This window comes from Podarcis erhardii, assembly GCF_964252035.2.
Source record: "Podarcis erhardii genome assembly, chromosome: 14".
NCBI lineage: Eukaryota > Metazoa > Chordata > Lepidosauria > Squamata > Lacertidae > Podarcis > Podarcis erhardii.
This window is the reverse complement of record NC_138503.1, coordinates 5,950,441-5,970,850: the sequence shown is the minus strand read 5'-3', so window position 1 is coordinate 5,970,850 and position 20,410 is coordinate 5,950,441. Positions and strand designations below refer to the sequence as shown.

At 43.9% G+C, this 20,410-nt stretch overlaps 1 protein-coding gene across 5 annotated transcripts in view; it reads left to right on the top strand.

Moving 5' to 3' along the window:
- The window catches only part of RNF111 (ring finger protein 111), a 52,757-nt gene extending 36,230 nt beyond the window's left edge, over positions 1–16,527 (top strand). For 2 of the 5 annotated variants that reach the window (XM_081838821.1, XM_081838825.1), the window contains 11 exons: positions 742–905; positions 1,524–1,721; positions 2,607–2,920; positions 3,903–4,152; positions 4,444–4,810; positions 7,036–7,161; positions 7,949–8,075; positions 11,044–11,136; positions 12,474–12,569; positions 13,632–13,759; positions 15,153–16,527. In XM_081838821.1, coding sequence (XP_081694947.1) covers positions 742–905; positions 1,524–1,721; positions 2,607–2,920; positions 3,903–4,152; positions 4,444–4,810; positions 7,036–7,161; positions 7,949–8,075; positions 11,044–11,136; positions 12,474–12,569; positions 13,632–13,759; positions 15,153–15,270 — 1,981 coding nt within the window. In that variant the 3' untranslated portion in view covers positions 15,271–16,527. The remainder of the gene's footprint in view (positions 1–741; positions 906–1,523; positions 1,722–2,606; positions 2,921–3,902; positions 4,153–4,443; positions 4,811–7,035; positions 7,162–7,948; positions 8,076–11,043; positions 11,137–12,473; positions 12,570–13,631; positions 13,760–15,152) is intronic. The other 3 variants (XM_081838822.1, XM_081838824.1, XM_081838823.1) reach the window with 3 other exon arrangements.
- The last annotated feature ends 3,883 nt before the right edge of the window (positions 16,528–20,410 follow it).

The window sequence follows — 20,410 nt, the reverse complement described above, 5'->3', positions numbered from 1 at the left end:
TCAACCACTGCTGCGGCAGTAAACCGTGTGCCCCTTGGAGGCCAGATCTGCTGACCCTATGGATCCTGCCACTTGAGGCAGTTGTCTGCCCTGGCTGAGCTATCTAGCTAAGAATTGTCTCCACACTAAAGCGGTCACATGTAATGAGAAGCCGGGCTTTCTTTTTTATTATTATTAAGTTTTTTTATTGTTATTGTTATTTAATTAATTTCAAACTTCAAATTTGTTACACATTTCTCTTGAGGAGCCAGACTTTCTAATGTGAACAAGTAGCATGTAGGTGCCTAATCACTCTGGTTTCCCTGTTCCCCGGCACGAGTGGGATAAACAAACCAGGGTGTCCTGACTTCCCATTATGTCCAAGCCAGGGTTTGTGACTTGTTGTGGAGCAGTAAACCATGACCTCTGCTTCAGGTGTAACAGGTAGCCAAGGCTGTACACAAACCAGTCATTAAGTTTGGCTTCAAACAAGAGTCTCCTCCGCCTGCCCCTGCCCCCAGAACTACCTGGGGATGCCAGGGATTGAACCTTGGACCCTAAATAGAGCACATGTTACTGAAGGTGGCCCACAATTGATCTGGAAAACAAAATACCACTTAAAACAAAACTCAGTTTTGAATTGAATTATCTGAAGCTGTTGGTGGTACAGATTGGAGAAGTGATCATCTTACCAGACCTGTCATGGTAAAAAAAGAGAACCTTTGTTTTGAGTTTTCAGGCATTTGTACTTTATGCTTCCAGGTCTCGATCGTCACTTGGGCATTCTCGATCCCACTGGGGCCACAGTTCAAACTCGCATGCTTCACGGCCACAGGAGCAGCGGAACCGTAGTAGAATCTCCACAGTCATTCAGCCCCTGAGACAGAATGCAGCAGAAGTAGTGGACCTCACAGTGGATGAGGATGGTAGGTTGCAGCAGTGACAGAGCCTTGACCCTCCCATCAGTGAGAAGCCGATTAGTGTTCCGAAAAGAAACAAGATGTGTTAGCTGGCCATTGAAACTCTTGACTTTTGGATTGCCATGTTAAAAGCTGCTTGCATCACATAAGGGAGTGCAGACATGATACTTTGTGGTCTGGCCAGGCTCAGGGCTGCCTTTCATGATGTTTCAGACATGGGAAAGTCTCTCTGGATCACTCCTATGTTTGCATACATGCATCCTCAGAAGTTACTGTTGGTACTCTGAACTTTTGCAGGCCTACCACCCAACACAGATGCGATCAGAATAAATCAGGGGTTTCCAGCCTTTTTGCGGCCCATGGGCACATTTGACACAACAATGTTAAACTGATCCTGATATGAATAATTGTGGGACTATTGAGGTTGGTGCTGTAAATATATCACTGTTACACTGGCTCTATGCACCAAAGGGTACTGTTTGGGCACAGCCAGCCACATAGTAACCCCACATTGTCTGTCTTGTGTTTGCCCAAGATGTGTGTCAAATGAGTTCTTAGTCATAACCCACTTAAACAGGCTGCAGGTGCTTAAATTTCTTTATGTTGTTTGTCGTTTTTATACAGAGCCCACTGTTGTGCCAACAACTTCATCTAGAGTAGAATCTCAGACTGCAAATTCCACGTCCGATGGCGGCCCTAGTGTCACGACCTCAGAGCAGGTCTCTGACGTAATTTCTAGCATCTCCAACAGCCAGTCCTCCTTGGCCCCAGAGCCTTTGGTTGTCCTCACCAATAGTGGGGCTGCAGGGAATTCGGCAGGAGGTATGACTTTTTATTTTATTTTTACTGTTCTGCAGTAGGTGAAAATGCTGGCTTACCACAAAGTTGATGTGCTTACTACTTTGAAGATGTATTGTATGCCTTTGCTGGAGAGGCAAAGAATTTCTGGGGCCAGTGTTTCCTTCCTCTGTATTTTTTTTATTGATGACATGAGTGTACTACAGGGAGTTGCGGTGAATTTTTTTTATCTGAGTGTTACCCAGTTTGGGGTCAATCTGTTGTACTGGGATAGCAAATAGTAGACTCCACAGGCTCTTGAGGTGAGCTTGACAGTGTTGTCATCCTAGCAGGGGAGCATGTGTTCTTGGGAATGTTGGGGTTTCTTACTGAAAACGTTGAGTGACTACTTGTACCTAAACTCACAGTGTGCAGCCCCAGGAAAGTTTGAAGCACATTCCAGGGCATCCAGTTTGTAGGGGCTGCTGGTGAGTCATAACAATTTTCTCTGGTGCCCAGTGCAGAGTGCCTCAGAATGCCCTGTAATGCAGCTTGTACAGAGGAATCCCACACCAGGGAGATTGAAACCTTGGCCTAAGTCTAGCCAAAGACTGGCTACTCTTCTTGCAGTGGCTCTCTGGGTCCTCCCCATCATCTGCTACTTGCAGATGCTGAGAATTCGAATCTAGGACCTTCTGCATGCAAAACAAGAGGGGTGGAGGAGGGAAGTATCGTGGAGCAGGGCATGACAAACTGGTACCGTGAACAGGAGCATTTCACACTGCAACATTTTGTTGCAGGTCACAGTGGTCTCACTTTAATAAGCAAATGACTAATCCAGTTGTACATCCTGCAGAGTTTTCAGGTTTGGCTTTTACTGTACCTATGTTATCAGCTGAGCTCACATGTTTCTTTCACTCCCAATTTAAGATGACTCAAGAGGAAATACCTCAAGTACAACACTGGAATCTGGCCCTCCTGCAATGCCAAGGCTGCCGTCATGCTGCCCCCAGCATTCTCCATGCGGCGGCTCCTCGCAGAACCACCACATCCTGGGGCACCCTCACGCCAGCTGTTTTCAACAGCACAGCCATCATTTCCACCATCACCACCACCACAACCCCCACGCAAGCGTCCCTCTCTCACCATCGTTCAGTGAATCCAGCTGCCCTGTGGAAAGGCCTCCCCCAGTGCCGGCACCTGCAGGGTCAAGTAGCAGTTCTGGCACCACGTACCATGAGCAGGCAGGTTTGGTTGAGAATGCTTCACTGTGGTCATGGTGAAGAGTTATGGATAATAGTTTCTCCATGTGCTGTGCTGTGCAGAGTGCTTTTTCTAGGGTTCTAGGCTGCTAGCCTCAACTGTCAGAAGCAGTATGCCTCTGAATAGCAGTTGCTGGGAATCACAAGTGAAGAGTGTGTTGCTGCGCTGATGTTCTGCTTGTGTGCTTCTTCCAGGCACCTGGGAGGCCACTGTGAGAACTGGGTGCTGGACTAGTTGTGCCTTGGGCCTGAGCTAGCAGGCAGGCTTTTCTGATGTTCTGACATACTAATGCACTACATGCTGCCTCAGGGCTGCTGCTCAGGGCATCCTCTGCAGGTCTCAAGGCAAGGAAAGGTCTATATGAGGGCATACATTCTCTCAGATATTTGGGCCCCAGGCTTTAAACGTAAATGTATGCACTCAACCAGTTACCCCCAAAACATCTGGAGGGCAAAGGCTGGTGGAGATGAAAATGGGATTAGGGAGAGTTTGGAGTTAGGATATCTGGCTAGCGAAACTCAGAAGTCCCTCATGCCTCTTGCTGCTGGCAGGCCTCAGTCATGGCTTTTCCCAAGCACTACATGTGTGCCCTGACTTGAACTGGAATGTTGGCCAATATAGCCCTTGGTTGGACCCAAGGAGGAACTTCTTATTTCCGAATCCTAAAGTAGCTCTTTGGGTTCCTCTCTTTGTGGAGAACAAATGGGTTTCCTTATATCTGCTAACTAGCAGGTTTACAAGGAAGATGCCAATTTCATGGTGAAAAACTAGTTGCTGCCCTCTTGTTAAATTTACTAATGGCAAACGTTAAACATACCATTCAGAGACAAAAGCTTATTTAGTCTTTTGCTAATGGACAGCATTGTGCATATGTGTTTTTGTGCGACTTGTCCTATAGCAGCCTTTTGGTCACAGTTCCACGAATATTCAAATAATCTTTTGTTTTGCTCTCCCTCCTTGCAGCAGGCACTCCCAGTGGACTTGAGCAACAATGGCATAAGGAACCACGGAAGCAGCTCTTTCCACGGAGCATCAGCCTTTGACCCCTGCTGTCCAGGAGCCTCTTCCCGAACAGCCATATACGGGCACCAGGCGGGTGCTACTCCCAGCCAGCCCATTGCCATAGATGGATACAGTGCGAACATGGTTGCCCAGCCCCAGCCTCAGCCGCCACCCCAGGCTTCTCTGGCATCCTGCCGGCATTATATGTCATGTAAGAATGACTGCAGTCTGTATATGAGTTGGGCGGGGGAGGCCCCCCAAGCATACCCTGCTTCATATTGGCAGCTGGCAGGGTCTCTGCAAAGTGGTGCAGTTGGCAGGATGCTCACCCTACTTGAGTGGTGCCGCTTTACCTTGTGGCAGGGTAAAGCGAAGTGTCTGCCATGGGCATCTGATTTTTTTTTTTTGGGGGGGGTGCTGTCAAGAGCAGCAGATGATCATAGTTAGGCAGACAGTTGTAATGAACTAACCGGGTTTGTTGTTCTCTGCTACCCCTTTCCAGATGCCTCTTTGACTCGGCCGCTTCATCATCAAGCTGCTGCATGTCCCCATTCCCATGGAAACCCCCCTCCCCCTGTCCCCCCTCAGCCGCCACAACCCACTTCGCAAGTGGACTATGTCATCCCTCACCCCGTCCACCCCTTCCACCCTTCCATATCCTCGCATGCCTCTTCCCACCCTGTCCCACCCCCGCCGCCCCCACACCCGTTGGCCAACGCTGCTGCCCCAATCCCCCAGCCCCTCCCAGCCACCCACCAGTCTATCTCCCATCACATCCCTGCCACGGCATCTCCGGCCCAAAGGCTGCATCCTCACGAGGTGATCCAGAGGATGGAGGTCCAAAGGAGAAGAATGATGCAGCACCCAACGTAAGTCAGGCTTTAGCCTGGAGGAGGAACAGGGCAGTGGCTGCTGCCACCTAGCGGTGGATAGTGGCATAGAGGAGTGTCAGCTTCAATGAGGAAATAAATAAAAAATGGTCCAGTAGCACCTTGGAGACCAACTACCATATTTTTCGCTCTATAAGATGCACCAGACCACAAGACGCACCTAGTTTTTGGAGGAGGAAAACAAGAAAAAAAATATTCAGAATCTCAGAAGCCAGAACAGCAAGAGGGATCGCTGCGCAGTGAAAGCAGCAATCCCTCTTGCTGTTCTGGCTTCTGGGATAGCCGCGCAACCTGCATTCGCTCCATAAGATGCACACACACTTCCCCTTACTTTTTAGGAGGGAAAAAGTGAGTCTTATAGAGCAAAAAATACGGTAAGGTTGTTCTGGGTATAAGCTTTTCGTGTGCATGCACACTTCTTCAGATATAAGAAAGCTTATACCCAGAACAGCTTCAATGAGGGTTCTTTCTGAATCCTTTAGAATACAGGCAGATCACCTGATCTTTTTTCTCTGCATTCCGCAGCTTGGCACCCTCCAGATGCTTGGGACTGCAGCAGCTCTTATCAGCTGTGCTGGTTAGAGGCTGACAGCAGGGAAAGTTTGAGCCCTCCAGATTTTACTGAGCTACAACTCACATCATTCTTGGTCATTGGCTATGCTCGCTGGGGCTGATTGGATTTGTAGTTCAGCAACATCTGGCAGGCCAAAGATTCCCCACGCTGTCGTCCAAAGCTTCTGGGGGGCACCAGGTTGAGGAAGACTGTTCACCCACTTAGTTGCAATTGCCAAGAGGTAACTAAGGAGCTGTAAGTCTGCCTCTGAACAGCAGCTGACAGTAAACTAGTTACCTTTTTCTTTTAATGCCATCTTCCTATGATCTCAGGTTGGTAGACCTGCTTCTCTCCCCACCCATTTTTTTCCTCACAACAACCTGTGAATGAGACTGTGCAGCTAGTGGTTGATTGGCCCAGGGTCATCCAGTGGATTTATGGCTGAGCGACAAGTTGGACCAGTGTCTCCTCAACCTTAGGCCAGTGCTATAATCAGGACACTACACTGACTCTTAGGAAACTCAGGAGAAAGGATTGGGGAGTGGGGGAGGTTAACTGGTATTTGCTGTGATGTAAGGACAGCAAGGTCTAAAAGCTGCACCATCCTTCTCCTTCTCCCTGGGCTCTAATTTGAGCAGAAAGCTCAAGACATGAATGGATGTAAATAGTTGACTCACTTCTACTTGGGAGCAAATCTCATTAAGAACAGGAACCTATCATCTGCACTCAAATGTTTAGCTGTAATGGAACTGCTATTAATTGAAATGTCAGCCTCTGTCATTTTGAATAATTACATCACAGCAACTCCATCCAGTTTCTGGATTTTAAAAAGGAATGCTAATTGAGATAGGGCTTTTCACTTGATATTCATTAAAAAGCTCGAGTAACTGAGGCTTAGTTATTAGGAAATGGGAAATAGGCAAAGGCCACCGAAAGTCTAGAAGTTCAATACATCTGAATCATTTTAGAAATATGCCATTTTTATATAGTAAAAATATCCTGTGTCAAGCATGTACAGTGGTACCTCGGGTTTCGTACGCTTCAGGTTACAGACTCCGCTAACCCAGAAATAGTACCTTGGGTTAAGAACTTTGCTTCAGGATGAGAACAGAAATTGTGCTCCGGTGGCACAGCGGCAGTGGGAGGCCCCGTTAGCTAAAATGGTGCTTCAGGTTAAGAACAGTTTCAGGTTAAGAACAGACCTCCAGAACGAATTAAGTTCTTAACCCGAGGTACCACTGTATACAGCCTTTCTCACACTTATTTATTTAAACTATTCTGTATCACTGTATAATAAAATATATGTCAGCAGTTTACAACAATATAAACATAAAACCAGACAATAAAATTATAGAAAGTTAAAAACTTGTTAAAGGGGGGGGGGGAATCAAAAACAAACATCAAAGGACTATTTGTCCACAAGCATCTTCCCCCCCCACTAGCCATGTACTTCTCAGTGAGGAATCTCTCTCCTCGCCTTCACCAGATTGAACTTTGGTTGAGACAGGGTGGGGAAGATTGTGAATAAAGCAGGCTGCTCAGAAATGGAAGCCGAGAAACCTATCACCCTTAGGCTGCAGTGTGAGGTAATATACAAAAGAGAAAAGCTTTGCATTCCTAAGGTTTCAATACTCCTGCTCCCCCCCCCCAGGAGAGCACATGAACGACCACCGCCACATCCTCACCGGATGCATCCCAACTATGGCCATGGACATCACATTCATGTACCACAGACAATGTCTTCCCACCCACGTCAAGCACCAGAGAGATCTGCCTGGTTAGTAAGCTCTTACCTTCTCTTGATTTACATCAGCAAAGCATGTCATAGCAACCTTTGCTTTTAGAAGTTATAGCAAAGCGTCCCTGTTCATCATACTTGCAAAGACAACTGATCAAGAATAAATTCTTAGTTTATTGTAGATCAGTTCTTTTTGTAAAGGCTGCAGATGCTTCTTTGAGTTGTTTTTGAGTTCCTCCTTAAACGGGCTTTGTTTTTAATCTATTGCATCTGTGTCCTATTTTTTCTCAAAGCAACTGTGAGAGATTTCTCATTTTATCCTCACAAGTGTGCTACAAGTCTTGTGCTACTAATTTTGTTTTTGTTTTATTGTTTTTGTCTGTGCAGGGGTTATATTGCATTACACAATGGTTGTTTGGTAAATTAGTAATTGTATTTTATGAGTAGGCATATTGCATATTGCAGCCTTTCTCAGCCCCTTCACGTGTTTTGGACAACAGCTTCCAACAGCACCAAGTAGGGAAAGGCTGGTATGTTTCATTTACGTTTTATGAAAGCCTCCTTGAGAAGGCTTTGCTTTAGAAAGCATCTAACAAACCTGAATGAAAACAGGTATTTTGATCCAGGCCTAGAAATAAACAGATAATCAACACAGAACTCCTAGTTCCAATGTTTATGTACAGTATCTCCAGAAAACTGCATGAGTCAAAGTTATTGCTGCTGTGAAATAATTTCATTCCCTGAATAAGGAAGGTGTTGCTGCCTTCACTGCCTAGAAGACAGGAACTAGCCTGACTAAAAGTGAACTCTCTCCTTCCCCCAATAGGGAGCTGGGAATCGAAGCAGGAGTGACTGCAGCTACCTACCCACCAGGCCCGCTGCATCCTCACTTGGCTCACTACCACGCACCTCCTCGACTTCACCACTTGCAAATAGGTGCTCTTCCTTTAATGGTAAGGAGAACAGCTCTGAAGCCACTGCCAGTATTTGATATTTGCTGCTGCACAACAGCCACTGGGCGCAGCTCCTCCCTTCTGAAAAGAGTGAGGATTGTGTCACAGAGTCCATGGCAGGTGGTCCCTGCTTCTATTTCATTTGAAATTATGTTCTTGGGAACACTGACTTATACAAAGATTTTTGTGAAAAAAGAAAAAGGTGGGCTTCCTAACCCAGGGTTGGGAAACCTGTTGTTCTCCATATGTTGTTGGACTCCCAACTCCTATCAACCCCAGCCAGCATGGGATGGCAGGAGTTCTAGTCCCGCAGCATCTGTTCTGCATCTCTGTCCTAACTGGCAGCGTCTTGTATTGGGTTTAATTCGCCCACATTTCTCACTTGGAAATCAGAATATAACCCAAATTAAATTAGCCAGTAGTACATTGACACTCTGCATCTGATTTTGTTGTTGCTGTTGCTTAGTTTATAACTCACTTTGCAAGGCTAAGTTACAGCACTCCTTGTTTAACTGGAAAGTGCTAAGAGGATTATCTTCTAGTTACTTTTGCTACTGTTTAATTTCACATTTGATGTGGTTGGTGGAAGTAGTTTTGAATTCTAGCACCCCCTCTATTTTAATACAAATATTGGGGTTTGAGATTACAGGAAGGGCATATTGGAAGCAAGGATGGTTATTTGCTGCTGGTCTGCCCGCAATTTTTATGTGCAATTTGGCAGAATCTGAGATTGATCACAGACTCCAGAATAAAAAGACAGTTTATGCAAAAGGAAGAGACCACTTTTGATGAATTCTGGCAGTTGTTGCCTAGCTTTGTACCTGAATAACTTTTTCCAGTGGCATTACTTGACTGCTTAGGCTCCTGAATTAGAAAGGAAATTTTTGCTTGTAGTACCACAATCCACGTTCTGCGATTCTGGTTCACAAGATGACACATGTCGCTGGCTTTTCTTCTTCATGTGCTAGATGAAATGCTAGTTAAAATGATAGCACCTGGATTGTCAGGTTCTCTTACAACAGGAGCTTATGGCCCCATGTTGTTGGACTCCCAACATCCCTCAACCCAGCTAGCATGACCAGTGGTCAGGGATGATGGGAGTTGTAATGTAGTAACATCTAGAGGGCCACAGGTTCTTCATCCCGGTTTGCAGAGAATGTCGTGAATGTCGTACAGCACTTAGCGTAACTGTGCAAGTGGCTTATGCATCACTATCATTGACCCTGTGCAGCTTGTCAATGTCAGAGACTACCACTTACCTAAACGAAATCGTTAGAAAATTTCTGTTGGAAAAGCAAAAGAGGTGTGATGAGATGATGGTTGACAAAGGAATTAAAGCTTTTATTTGTGCCTTTCTTACAAAGTCCTGAAGGATGGTCTGTGTAGGTAGAGTTGCACCGGTTATGGCTGGTCTCCAGGAAATTTCTGGATTTGTGAGTTCATAGAATCATAGAGTCGGAAGAGACCACAAGGGCCATCGAGTCCAACCCCCTGCCAAGCAGGAAACACCATCAGAGCACTCCTGACATATGGTTGTCAAGCCTCTGCTTAAAGACCTCCAGAGAAGGAGACTCCACCACACTCCTTGGCAGCAAATTCCACTGTTGAACAGCTCTTACTGTCAGGCAGTTCTTCTGGCTTTCTTTACTATGCATACGAGTAGCCTAGAAGTGCTCTAGTTAGTCAGCCAGGTGGGAAGGCATCATTTCTGCTAAGGTTAGTTCCAGGTCATTGGAAGGACAGAAAATCATCCTGATTTGAGCATTTACTGTTTTAAAGATTTAGTCCCCACTTTCCTATCCAGTGACCTCTATTGCATCTTAATTCAATAATTAAAGGATCTGAGGACCTGGGGTTTGCTTGAACTTGTGAGGAAGTGCAGAATGTGGAATCCGTCTGATAGGCATCTAGCTGTGGTGAAAACTCTGAACCTATAGTTCTTTTGACTACTTCCTTGCTTTAGGCATGAAGGGATACTGGAATGTCTGCTGTTTCATTTTTGCTTTGCTTGGTGGGATGACTTTAACTCGAGATCTCTGTGGCCTTTTAGGGGACATGATATTCTGGAGCCAGCAATGTTGCAAAAGCAGCCTTCACCATTAGCAGCCTGCTGCCGCTCAATATGTTTTGGACTATATATTTTATCAGCCCAGCCAGTATGCCCAAAACATCTGGAAAGTACCAGGCTGGTGAATACTGCTCCACAAATGTTAGGCCAGCATTCTTGGAAAGTGGGGTTGCTTGCTGCATTCTTACTGACTTTACAGTGCAGATTGGGATTTCTCTGTTGAAGGGACTTGCTGTGTTCCCTTTGGGGTTTGTTTTTTGTTCTCACCTTTCCATAAAAAAGTGTTGGAATTTCTAACAGTGTGTGTGTGTGTAGGTGTGTGTGTGTGTAGGTGTGTAGGTGTGTAGGTGTGTGTGTGTAGGTGTGTAGGTTCTGAAATAACATGGTGAGGTTGCGTATGTGGAGGCACGCACCAACAGTCAGTTCAAACTGCAGTTTATTCTAAGTGTTGTATCATTGTTGGAAGGAGTCCCTGCCCTTTTAAGACCCTAAGGTATATGCCTATTTGAATTATATGCGAACAATGCATGAAGCTGGCTAGCTAAGGAACTACCTTGACTTGTTCTTAGATAACTTGCAAGTTTTGTTATAATAACCATCATCATGTTAGATTTGCCAAAATGTTTCTGAAATACTCACACCTTAAGTCTTGGTTGGGTGAAAACAAGTCATCCTCTGGACCAGTTCAGACCATGTTCAGAATAGTTTCCTCCTTTGAAAGAGTTTGTTTCTAGGAGCCCTTACAAAAAGAGAAGGGATGGCAGAGTCACCATCTTCCAGGATTCTGTCAATTGCTGATGAGAATCAAAGCAGCAGGGTTCTGTATTTTTGCAACATGGACAGTAAAATACTCGAAACTGTTCTGCAATTAGATTTAACTCCATTCTGCTATTTGAATAGGTTCCTGACATGGCGGGCTACCCTCACATTCGTTACATTTCATCGGGATTGGATGGAACTTCATTCAGAGGCCCTTTCAGGGGCAATTTTGAGGTTTGTAATAGAATAAACCTGGCTATGTGGCAGGATTTTTGCTTGAGGGGACACGGGGGAGGGGTACATTGCAAAGTTAAATGTAAACTAATCTGGTTTTAGATTATATTTTTTTAATGACCTCTGGCCTTTTAATTATGCCTTGGGAACAAGGCTGGTGTTTAAAAAGCATAGAATACTTTTTATTACTATTATGCAGCAGTAGGTGGCAGTTAATGGACTATGTACTGCAATAAATGTTTATGTTGAGAGGATGCGGTACTGCTTGAGGTGGCTTGCTGAAGAGGAGGACAGTTGGCGTTAAACTGTCAATCCTCTTGCTTAAGTGAAGCTGGGCCACGTTTGCAGCTGAAGTTTGTTATGCACATCAGAGAAATTAAGACATCGGATGCAGAGAGTTAATGAACTCTTAATGTTCTAGTTCAGTCTTTCCCAGCGTAGTTGCCCTCTGGATGTTGTGGGCTACAACTCCCATCAGCCCCAGCTAGCACGGCTGTATGATTCTGGGGCTCATGGGAGTTGCAGTCCAAAACATCCTGTGGGCGCCAGGTTGGGGAAGACTATTCTAGTACATTGGAAACATGTTCAGGAAGTGCTTTCAATTTAAGTTGTGTTCTTGGGGCCAAAAACTGATTACTGTGTTTCAGCCAAAAGCTTTGGTGCTCTTCTTGTTGTAGAATCAGGAAGTGCAGCCTTTTCAGTGCATTTTATTGTCATCCTACCATCATTATTAAACATGCAACAAACCATCCTGTGCATAAGCACAAGAGTAAAGCCGACTGCTCACCAGCAAGCTGAGCTGGCATTATTTGAACCAACTAGGTATCTTCCAAAAGCCTGTGGAGCCCTGACAAGGGGATTGAGGGGGTCTGTTTCATGAAGGTTATTTGCAGACCTTGGATTGCAGAGTCTTAAGGCAATGATGGGGAACCTGTGCCCTCCACAGATATTGCTGGACTACAACTCCCAGCATACCTGACCATTGGCCATGCTGGCTGGGGCTGAGAGGAGTTGGAGTCCATCAACATCTGGAGAGTTACAGGTTCCCTATCCATGTTGGGACTCAAGAACCCCCTTAAGCACTAAACCACCTCATGCTGAGCCTCTTTATGACATCAGAGCAGGTAAGCCATTCGCAGCAAGAGGGGCTGATGATTGACAGGACCCCTGTGGTATTAGAGGAGATCAGAAATAGAAAACTGCTTACATACTACTTTCCAAATAACATGCATGTAAATTAAGTAGTTGAGACAACTGCTTTGCCATTTGAAGAATGAATAAATGATTAAGTGAGAGGACCAAGATATTGAATTCTCTCGGTTCCTCCTTGATTCCAGGAATTAATTCATCTGGAAGAACGTTTAGGAAATGTGAATCGTGGAGCTTCGCAAGGGACAATTGAAAGGTGCACATATCCACACAAATACAAGAAGGTGAGCATGTCTTAGGGGCTGTTTTAAGGCCATGTGGAGGGGTGGGAATACATTTTGGACAACTAAACTTGCAAATATTAGTTCCACAAATTCTTATTTACCTATCTGTAAATAATAGAAAATAGAACACACACCCTTTTAAGAATGTACTCCTCAGATCGTGACTAGATTGCTCTTTTATAGAAAGTGACAAATGACATGTTTTGTAAGTGTAGCTGGCCTAGGACTGCTACTGGATGCTTCTCCTTAAGGAGCTGAAAATGCAGTTCTTACTCAATCCACAGCCTTACATTGTTTTATCTTTTAAAAGTTCAGAATTGTTAATAAATAGGTGAGAGGGACAAGTTCCATCAAATGTCAACACATACAAACTAGCATGTCAGGAAAGTCCAACCTCTCCTTTCCCCTGATGTGCTCTTTGTATTTGTAGGGACATTTGATCACCCAAAAGGTAGAGCCACAAAAACAGACATGTAATACAAGTCTGCTGATCGTGTAGCATGCAAAAGTGATTTGTAGTAATTTCAATCTCAGCAATCCTATCAGTGGAGTTTTAGTTTATATTATAGTGCTGAAATTGAGTTGGGGAATAAGAGTTGCCTAAAGCCACCAATGTCAGCTGATCTGAAATCTCAGCTTTTCAGCCCAATTATCAGGCCTGCCTATTGCACCACATGAGTTTGTGCCAGCTTGTTGCACTATTTTTCCAGGATTATACACCAAAGCATATTTTAGGATTGGCGCCCCAGACATCATCATCACTATTGGTTTAGTTTTCTAATGTAATGTTGTCCAGGACTGCTTTCCCTTTAATTTTAGATTCTTTAGCTTTCTTAACTTGTTAAGGTTGTTGCAAATGTCTATGCCAATTTAATCACTGAAGTTTAATATGTTGTTAAAATGATTGTGGGGAGGCTAGAAATGGATGGGTTGCTTAGCCTGCTTGTTGCATTTTGTTAAAACCTTCATGTGTGTACTTCCAATGCAGTCATAACAGAACTGATAAATGTGCATAAAACAGATCTTACTCAGTTTGCCAATAATGTCATCTCTGCTAATAAGGTAACAACTGATTGGTTCTCACAGAGGAAACTGCACTGCAAACAAGATGGGGAGGAAGGAACTGAGGAAGATACAGAGGAAAAATGTACCATTTGTTTATCTATATTAGAGGAAGGTGAAGATGTCAGGTAAATAACTAAAAACAAAACAAAACCCCAAGCCAGGACCAAATCCCTGGCGTTCTAAAAACCATTTTAGAAATGTTATATTTCTCAAAATTGAGGGTTACTAGATGCATTTGGAAATTCAGTCTGTTCCAGTCCCAGTTAGTTGTCATCAGTACACTGGAAGTGCCATAATGAACTGTCATCAGAAAATACTGCTAACAGGATTTTTAGAGGTCATCAGTTAACAGGACTGTAGCGTATTGCCCTTTTGACATTTATAGGGCCTGAAGTGAAAAAACTGAAATATTTATAATGTTTCAATAAGAAGGAACATATCATCAAAACACACTTAAAACAGAAAAATAACATTTAACACTATAGTAGTCCAAAAACTGAGAAAAGGCTGAGTTTCATGTAGCCACCTTCACATTGAGTGTTGTTGAAAAGCTCTTCCTTGCTGTAGTGCTTCACCTGGAATCATACATGTTTAAACACTTCTTAAACATGATGTGGACAGGCCATAACTCAGCGGTAGAGCACCTGCTTTGCAAAAGGTCCCAGGTGGTAAAGCTGGGAGAGACCCCTGCCTGAAACCCTGGAGAGCTGCTGCCAGACAGTGTAGGCAGTACTGAGCTAGACGGACCAGTGGTATGACTTGGTTTAAGGCGACTTCCTTTGTGTTTTTCCCATGCTTGGAAGCCAATGCATGCCTGCACTGCCGCTGCCAGGATTATGTCAGAACTAGGGTGTGTGCACTGCATGTGATTAGAGCAGTGCTTAGTAGGAAGGGGTGGGCATGGCTCACCCATGCCTTTGGCCATCTTCAAGACTGCATACTTCTGCATACTTCTGCTATTGATAAAAAGAAAATCCCCTACATCTCCTTTTGTCAGTGACAGTTTTTCCTTGCCACAGACAGTGTCAACTCTTCTGCACTGACAGACCTTAGGACAAGCTCTGCTGTATTGTTTCAGTTCAGCATCTTGAACCATCTAATTTAGTGTGTTTGGGGTGCTAGCGTTATTGTGGCCGTGTGCTTTTAGTACATCCTCAGATCACCATATATAATACCCAGGGAATTGCAAACCTTTTTGGGGAAAAAGTTCTGACTTTCATGGTTGCAGAGAGAAGCTTGCAAGGCCCAAGTAGAGACTCAGAAACTAGATGGTGCACTATGCACTAAGGATCCTTTTATAAAATATAGGTGCCCTATGATACAAGGCCCATCATGTTGGAAAGAAATGCCACAGCCTTGCTGACAGTCAGATCTCCTAATCAGTATGTTAAAATGTGAGATAAAATAAAGTAGGGTTGTTGTTTTTAATGGAGGACCTTTTTTATCATGTATGTTTTCAGGTAGCCATTCTTGCCTGTGAAGTGCTGACCTCTCTCCTTCCATTTTTCTTGTTCATAGGCGTCTTCCATGTATGCATCTCTTCCATCAAGTGTGTGTAGATCAGTGGTTGATCACAAACAAGAAGTGCCCCATTTGCAGAGTGGACATTGAGGCTCAGCTGCCAAGCGAAAGTTGACACCCTTTTGCCTAAAACCTCTTGCTCTCCTCCTTCACGCTCATCCTTCCTGGTACTGCAGTCAACCAAAGATGGCATGACTTACCTGTGCAGATGTTGGAAGCATTTGAACCTGCTAGAGTGCTGTTTGTCTGCTCTATGGTATACCTAATGCTAAACCTACAGTTCAGTGTATTTATAAAGCTTTTCTTTTGTTTGTTTAGACCGTACAGTTTTCCCTAATCTTAACACATTTTCCTGTACATTTTGCATGGTTCCTTGTATTGCATTTCTTTGCACATGTTATGGGCTTAGTGACCTCTCCAAACTTGCAGGCAAGATTATCTGCTTTAGAAAATAGAATTGTGTGGTTTTTTTTGTTTTGGTTTTTTTTTACATAGAGTCAGGCTTATTCAGAGTATGATTTCACTCAATACTAACCTCAGAGTCCTTAATTTAATCATGTATTTTAGTTCTAAATGTATAAAGATCAAAAAGGAGATTATTGTGTTTTTAAGACATTCCTTAATTAGGGGAAAAAGCTGCTGTATACTTGTGTTGGGGAGAGACGCCAAGCACTTCTCCTGCACAAGCCTCCTGAAAGTGAATGGGAGCCTTGTGAGAGCTCTGCAGGCGCTGTTCGTTCCAAGTTGCACCATCCATAATAAATAACTGGGAACATAACCTTCAGATCCTTTGATTTCAAATGGCATAACCCATTATTGGATCATCCTTTTCAGATCAAATGTTCATGTTCTTAAACCTTCAGCACAATGCAGATATATTTGAATGTCAATATTAAAAACATTTAGACTGCTGTCCGATTGTATGTACCATTTTCTTATGTCTAGCAATTTGAATTTCTCTAACGTAATATTTTGCTGCTGTGAAACAGCTCTAATGAACACTAAATATTTGATTTCAACTAGCTGGGTTGTAGATACATGCAGATTGAATAAAATAAGTTTGCAGGAAAACAGGGGGGAAAGACAGGCTGTTTTTATTTGTTTGTTTGCTCCTCAGTCTTAATGCTAAATTCATCTAAAGATCTGCACAAGCTGGTTTTGTAAAAAAAAAAATAAAAAATACAAAAATTGGGGTTGGGGGTTGGGGTAACAGCCACAAAGATTAAACCAAGACTTTGAATTTAACTTCCTAAAGCAAATATCCATGACTTCATAGAACTTTGAAAGGTCCCTTGCCCTGTCATGGGAACTGGGTGGTGTTTTTTTTTTTTTTTTAATTTAGTTTTACAGTTAATAAAGTTAGCTGAATCCACCTGTCTCCTGTGTTGTTTCTAAGGCTCAATTTGCATAATTTGGGGGGTGGGTTAGGAATCAGACTGTTAATGCTGTTGCTAGCTTTGTACTGACTGCCCTAAGATCAGGCAGCCACCCCCAGGTACAAGGGATGAATGACCTAATTCCCATTGTGCCTGACCGCAGGCCATGATGGCTGGGCCTGAGGGGAGCTGGAGTCCAATAAAATCCATAAAGACACAGGTTATAAATCTTTATTATATACAGTGATGTTGGCTGCAAAATTAAGCCCTGATCCAAATTAGTATAAAACTAGCCGAAAAGGCTGGGTTTTGAACTTTATTTTCCTTGAACAGCACTTCCTACCCACCAATGATGCATGACATGCTACCTCTGAATCTGGAGACCCACATGTCTGTGCCCACTGGTGGGGGGCAGAATAGAGAAGTACAGGAAAAGAAAAAATGCTACTGGACTAAGGCTAGCCAAAGCATCCCCCCCACCCCCAATCCTGGTTTCAATATCACTCTCCAATTGAGGTGAACAAGGGAGTGCTATTGTGTACATTCATTATGCCTCAATCAAGATACCTTCAAGCTGTTAATTACTGTGGGCATACTGTGCTTTCTTAATCAAGTTCTAATGGGGACTGATTTTTTCTAGTACAGTATTTTTTTAAAAAAATATATTTATTAAGGTTTTACAAAAAAAACACATAAATACATCCATCATAAAAAGAAAAAACAGACAAAGCAAAAATAGACAGAAAATAAACAAAAAATATACAATAAAACAGCAAAAAAGATAATAGAAGAACATGAAAAAGAAAAGATCCAATTTTTAGCTTTATACTTGTTTAACCTTGGTTCTTGACTTCCTCACACCTCCCTTTTTTGCGTTCCCATTTACCCAATCAAATTCAGCAAATCCTTACCCTCTTTCAATTCTCATTATTAATTATATAGCTTAGCATATTATATCTCCAATCTTTCTTCCCTTTTTAATTCATTTTTACATATTCCTTATAACTTTATCACTAATGCCATATTATTTTTAAGTCCGACATCATCTTAGCATTCATAAATTTTGCAATATTTAGTACAGTATGTTAGGAAGCTGGCAACATATAGCCAATTTTTTTCAAGGCCTATAGTAGCATCACAAAAGGAACACAATGCAATGTAATGAAGAGATGATTCCAGCAAAATTCACTGCAGCTATTTAGGATTCAAAGAGAGAGCACATTATGGATTCTTGAGTGATGCTAAGAACACCTTTTGGCTTTGGTGTGGGTGTTTTTTGAAACCTGAATGCAATTCCTGCATTGTTTGATAGACATGGCTAATTCCTTTTTGGAAGGTCTAGAGCAGGGGTCAGCAAACTTTTTCAGCAGGGGGCCGGTCCACTGTCTCTCAGACTTTGTGGGGGGCCGGACTATATTTTTGGGGGGAATGAACGAAATCCTATGCCCCACAAATAACCCAGAGATGCATTTTAAATAAAAGAACACATTCTACTCATGTAAAAACACACTGATTCCCAGACCATCCACGGGCCGGATTTAGAAGGCAATTGGGCTGGATCTGGCCCCCAGGCCTTAGTTTGCCTACCCATGGTCTAGAGATTCATATAACTTGGGTTGGTATTTTTGCTAAGGGACAGTGATATCCAAGCTTTCCTCATAGACGCATAGAATTGAAAGGTTGGAAGGGACCCCAAAGGTCATCAACTTCCTGCAATTCAGGAATTACAGCTAAAGAATCCCTGACCGATGGTCATCCAACTGCTCTTTAATAACCTCCAGGTAGTGGACTAGGGGACTAAGTCCCTTAAGTGTTCTCTGGCACCTCTTTCCCAAAGCTTGGGAAGCTCTTGGCTGGCTTAGGGAGGTGCGATACTCCCATAAATTTTACTGCACTCCACTGCCTCCAATGAAGGAGAGAGCACCACCTTTTGAAAAAGTCTGTTCCAGTGTCAAACAGCTCTTCATCCTAGAGGGATGTTGCAATCCTCACACTAAAATGATAGCCATAAAAGATGAAAGGCTGACATTACTAACCTGTGAGGTCATAATGCGGGGTTGAGGGAGATCAGCTGAAGGTTTTGACTTTGGGGTGTAAGCCTGAAGGCAGGTCTGGCACATTGTCCTTCAAGGACCCTTGCCTTTGTCTTCTAGGCTCCCTTACCTGCCACCACCAATATCCTGGGCACCCCTGTCTCCCATGCGTGGGTAAAGGAGCAGTAGAGAAGCTGGTTGCATTTCCTGGCATAGTGGGTGTGCAGGAGCAGTTGTGTTTTGAAAGTTACAGCTAGGCATGCAGTAAGAATCAAAACAACTAGCCTGGATCCATCACCGTACATATCAAAGTATAATCACTGAGCTGGAACATAACACTCAATAGTCTATATTGAATGCCTTTTTAAAAACTTGCTCAAAACTATTTTTTGTATGCAATAAAAATAACAAGAGTGATAAAATTGTGTTTTGTTTTTGCCTTCTCTGAATATAATTCCTTTCTGTTTAAACAAATAATCTGACAAAAGATGTCAATCTTTACATGAGCCATTTAAGAATAAAAGCAGAATGGCTGCATGAAGGGAGTAGTTGAGGGTTTCAACTGTATCACAACTTTCTAAATTATTAGAATATCAGATGGTTTGAAACTGTTAGAAGCACAGCTTTTCCTAGCAGATGGCCTTACAAACCAGTTTGCATTTTGTCAGGTAGCTGCACTTGAGAAGATTCTAACTGCACTCAGAAATAAATTCAGTCATTAGTAGACATATCTCATAAGAGGAATCTGTTTCATAACCCATTAAAAGTAATCCCACATTGGACTGGATGTTCATTCAATATTTTGTACCCCGCTCTTCCTCTGAACCACAGCGCAGCAAACAGCAGTAAGAAGATAACCATATGTCAGAAGAACGGAAAAATATCAGAAATAAAATGTAAAAAGTAACAGCAATTTTATCCATAGGACCACACCACACCCTTAAATAATTATTCATGGCCCAAATACCAGGTCACAAAACTATTTTTCTTAAATATTGCTACCATGGGGCAGACCAAGCATCACTTGCAAGCAAGCAACAGAGGAACCCAGCAGGGCAATTCTCGTGGGTCATTCCAATGTGCATGAGGTTACTGTAAAGGGCCTGAGATGGGGTTGCAGGGCCTCTCCATCAACTCATTGGAGAGACCAGCAACTGGGGGCTTCTCTCCTTTGAACCGTTTCCATTCCAGCTGATCGTTAGAAGAACTTTGTAACACATGCCCGGGTTTACTTTTCCCCTCCTCCCTCTCAGTCCCCGTTTCTTTTGTGTTTTGTCTTTGCGTCGCGAAAGCTGAAGACAGGGGCTGTCTCATTACTGATCTTTGTAAGCAGCCATTGTTTACTTTCCGCGCAAAGGAAACGGCAGGTTTCGAACCGACGACTTGCAAAAACTGCTAAAGATGAGCATCTTCCCAGGCAGGACTACAACTCCCATGTCGCCTTGCGCGCTTTTAGCGGCCCCTGAGAGAATGTGTCGCCTCTCGCCCTTCTCGAGCGTCGGAGCCCGCAGCTGAAGGCCGCAGTCGCCTTGGCAACACAGGCATAAGGGGCGGGCACAAGAGAGTGGCAGCCAATTGTGCGAGGCGGGCTCGACGCGAAGAGCCAATGGCGACGCCGCTAGGATCCCCTCAGAAGGGCGAGGCGGCGGCGGCGGCCTTGAAAAAGCGCGAGGAGGCGGCTGTGCTGGCCATGGCGGCGCAGCTACGAAGGGGTCTGTTGAGTCGTGGCCTGTGAAACTCCCCGCCACTGGCTTAGTGGCAACGTGTGACGAACCGGCTTTCCTCCTTCTTGGGCTTGTGCTCCACTCGTGCGCGGCTCCAGCTGCACGTGTGCATGAGGTCCGTG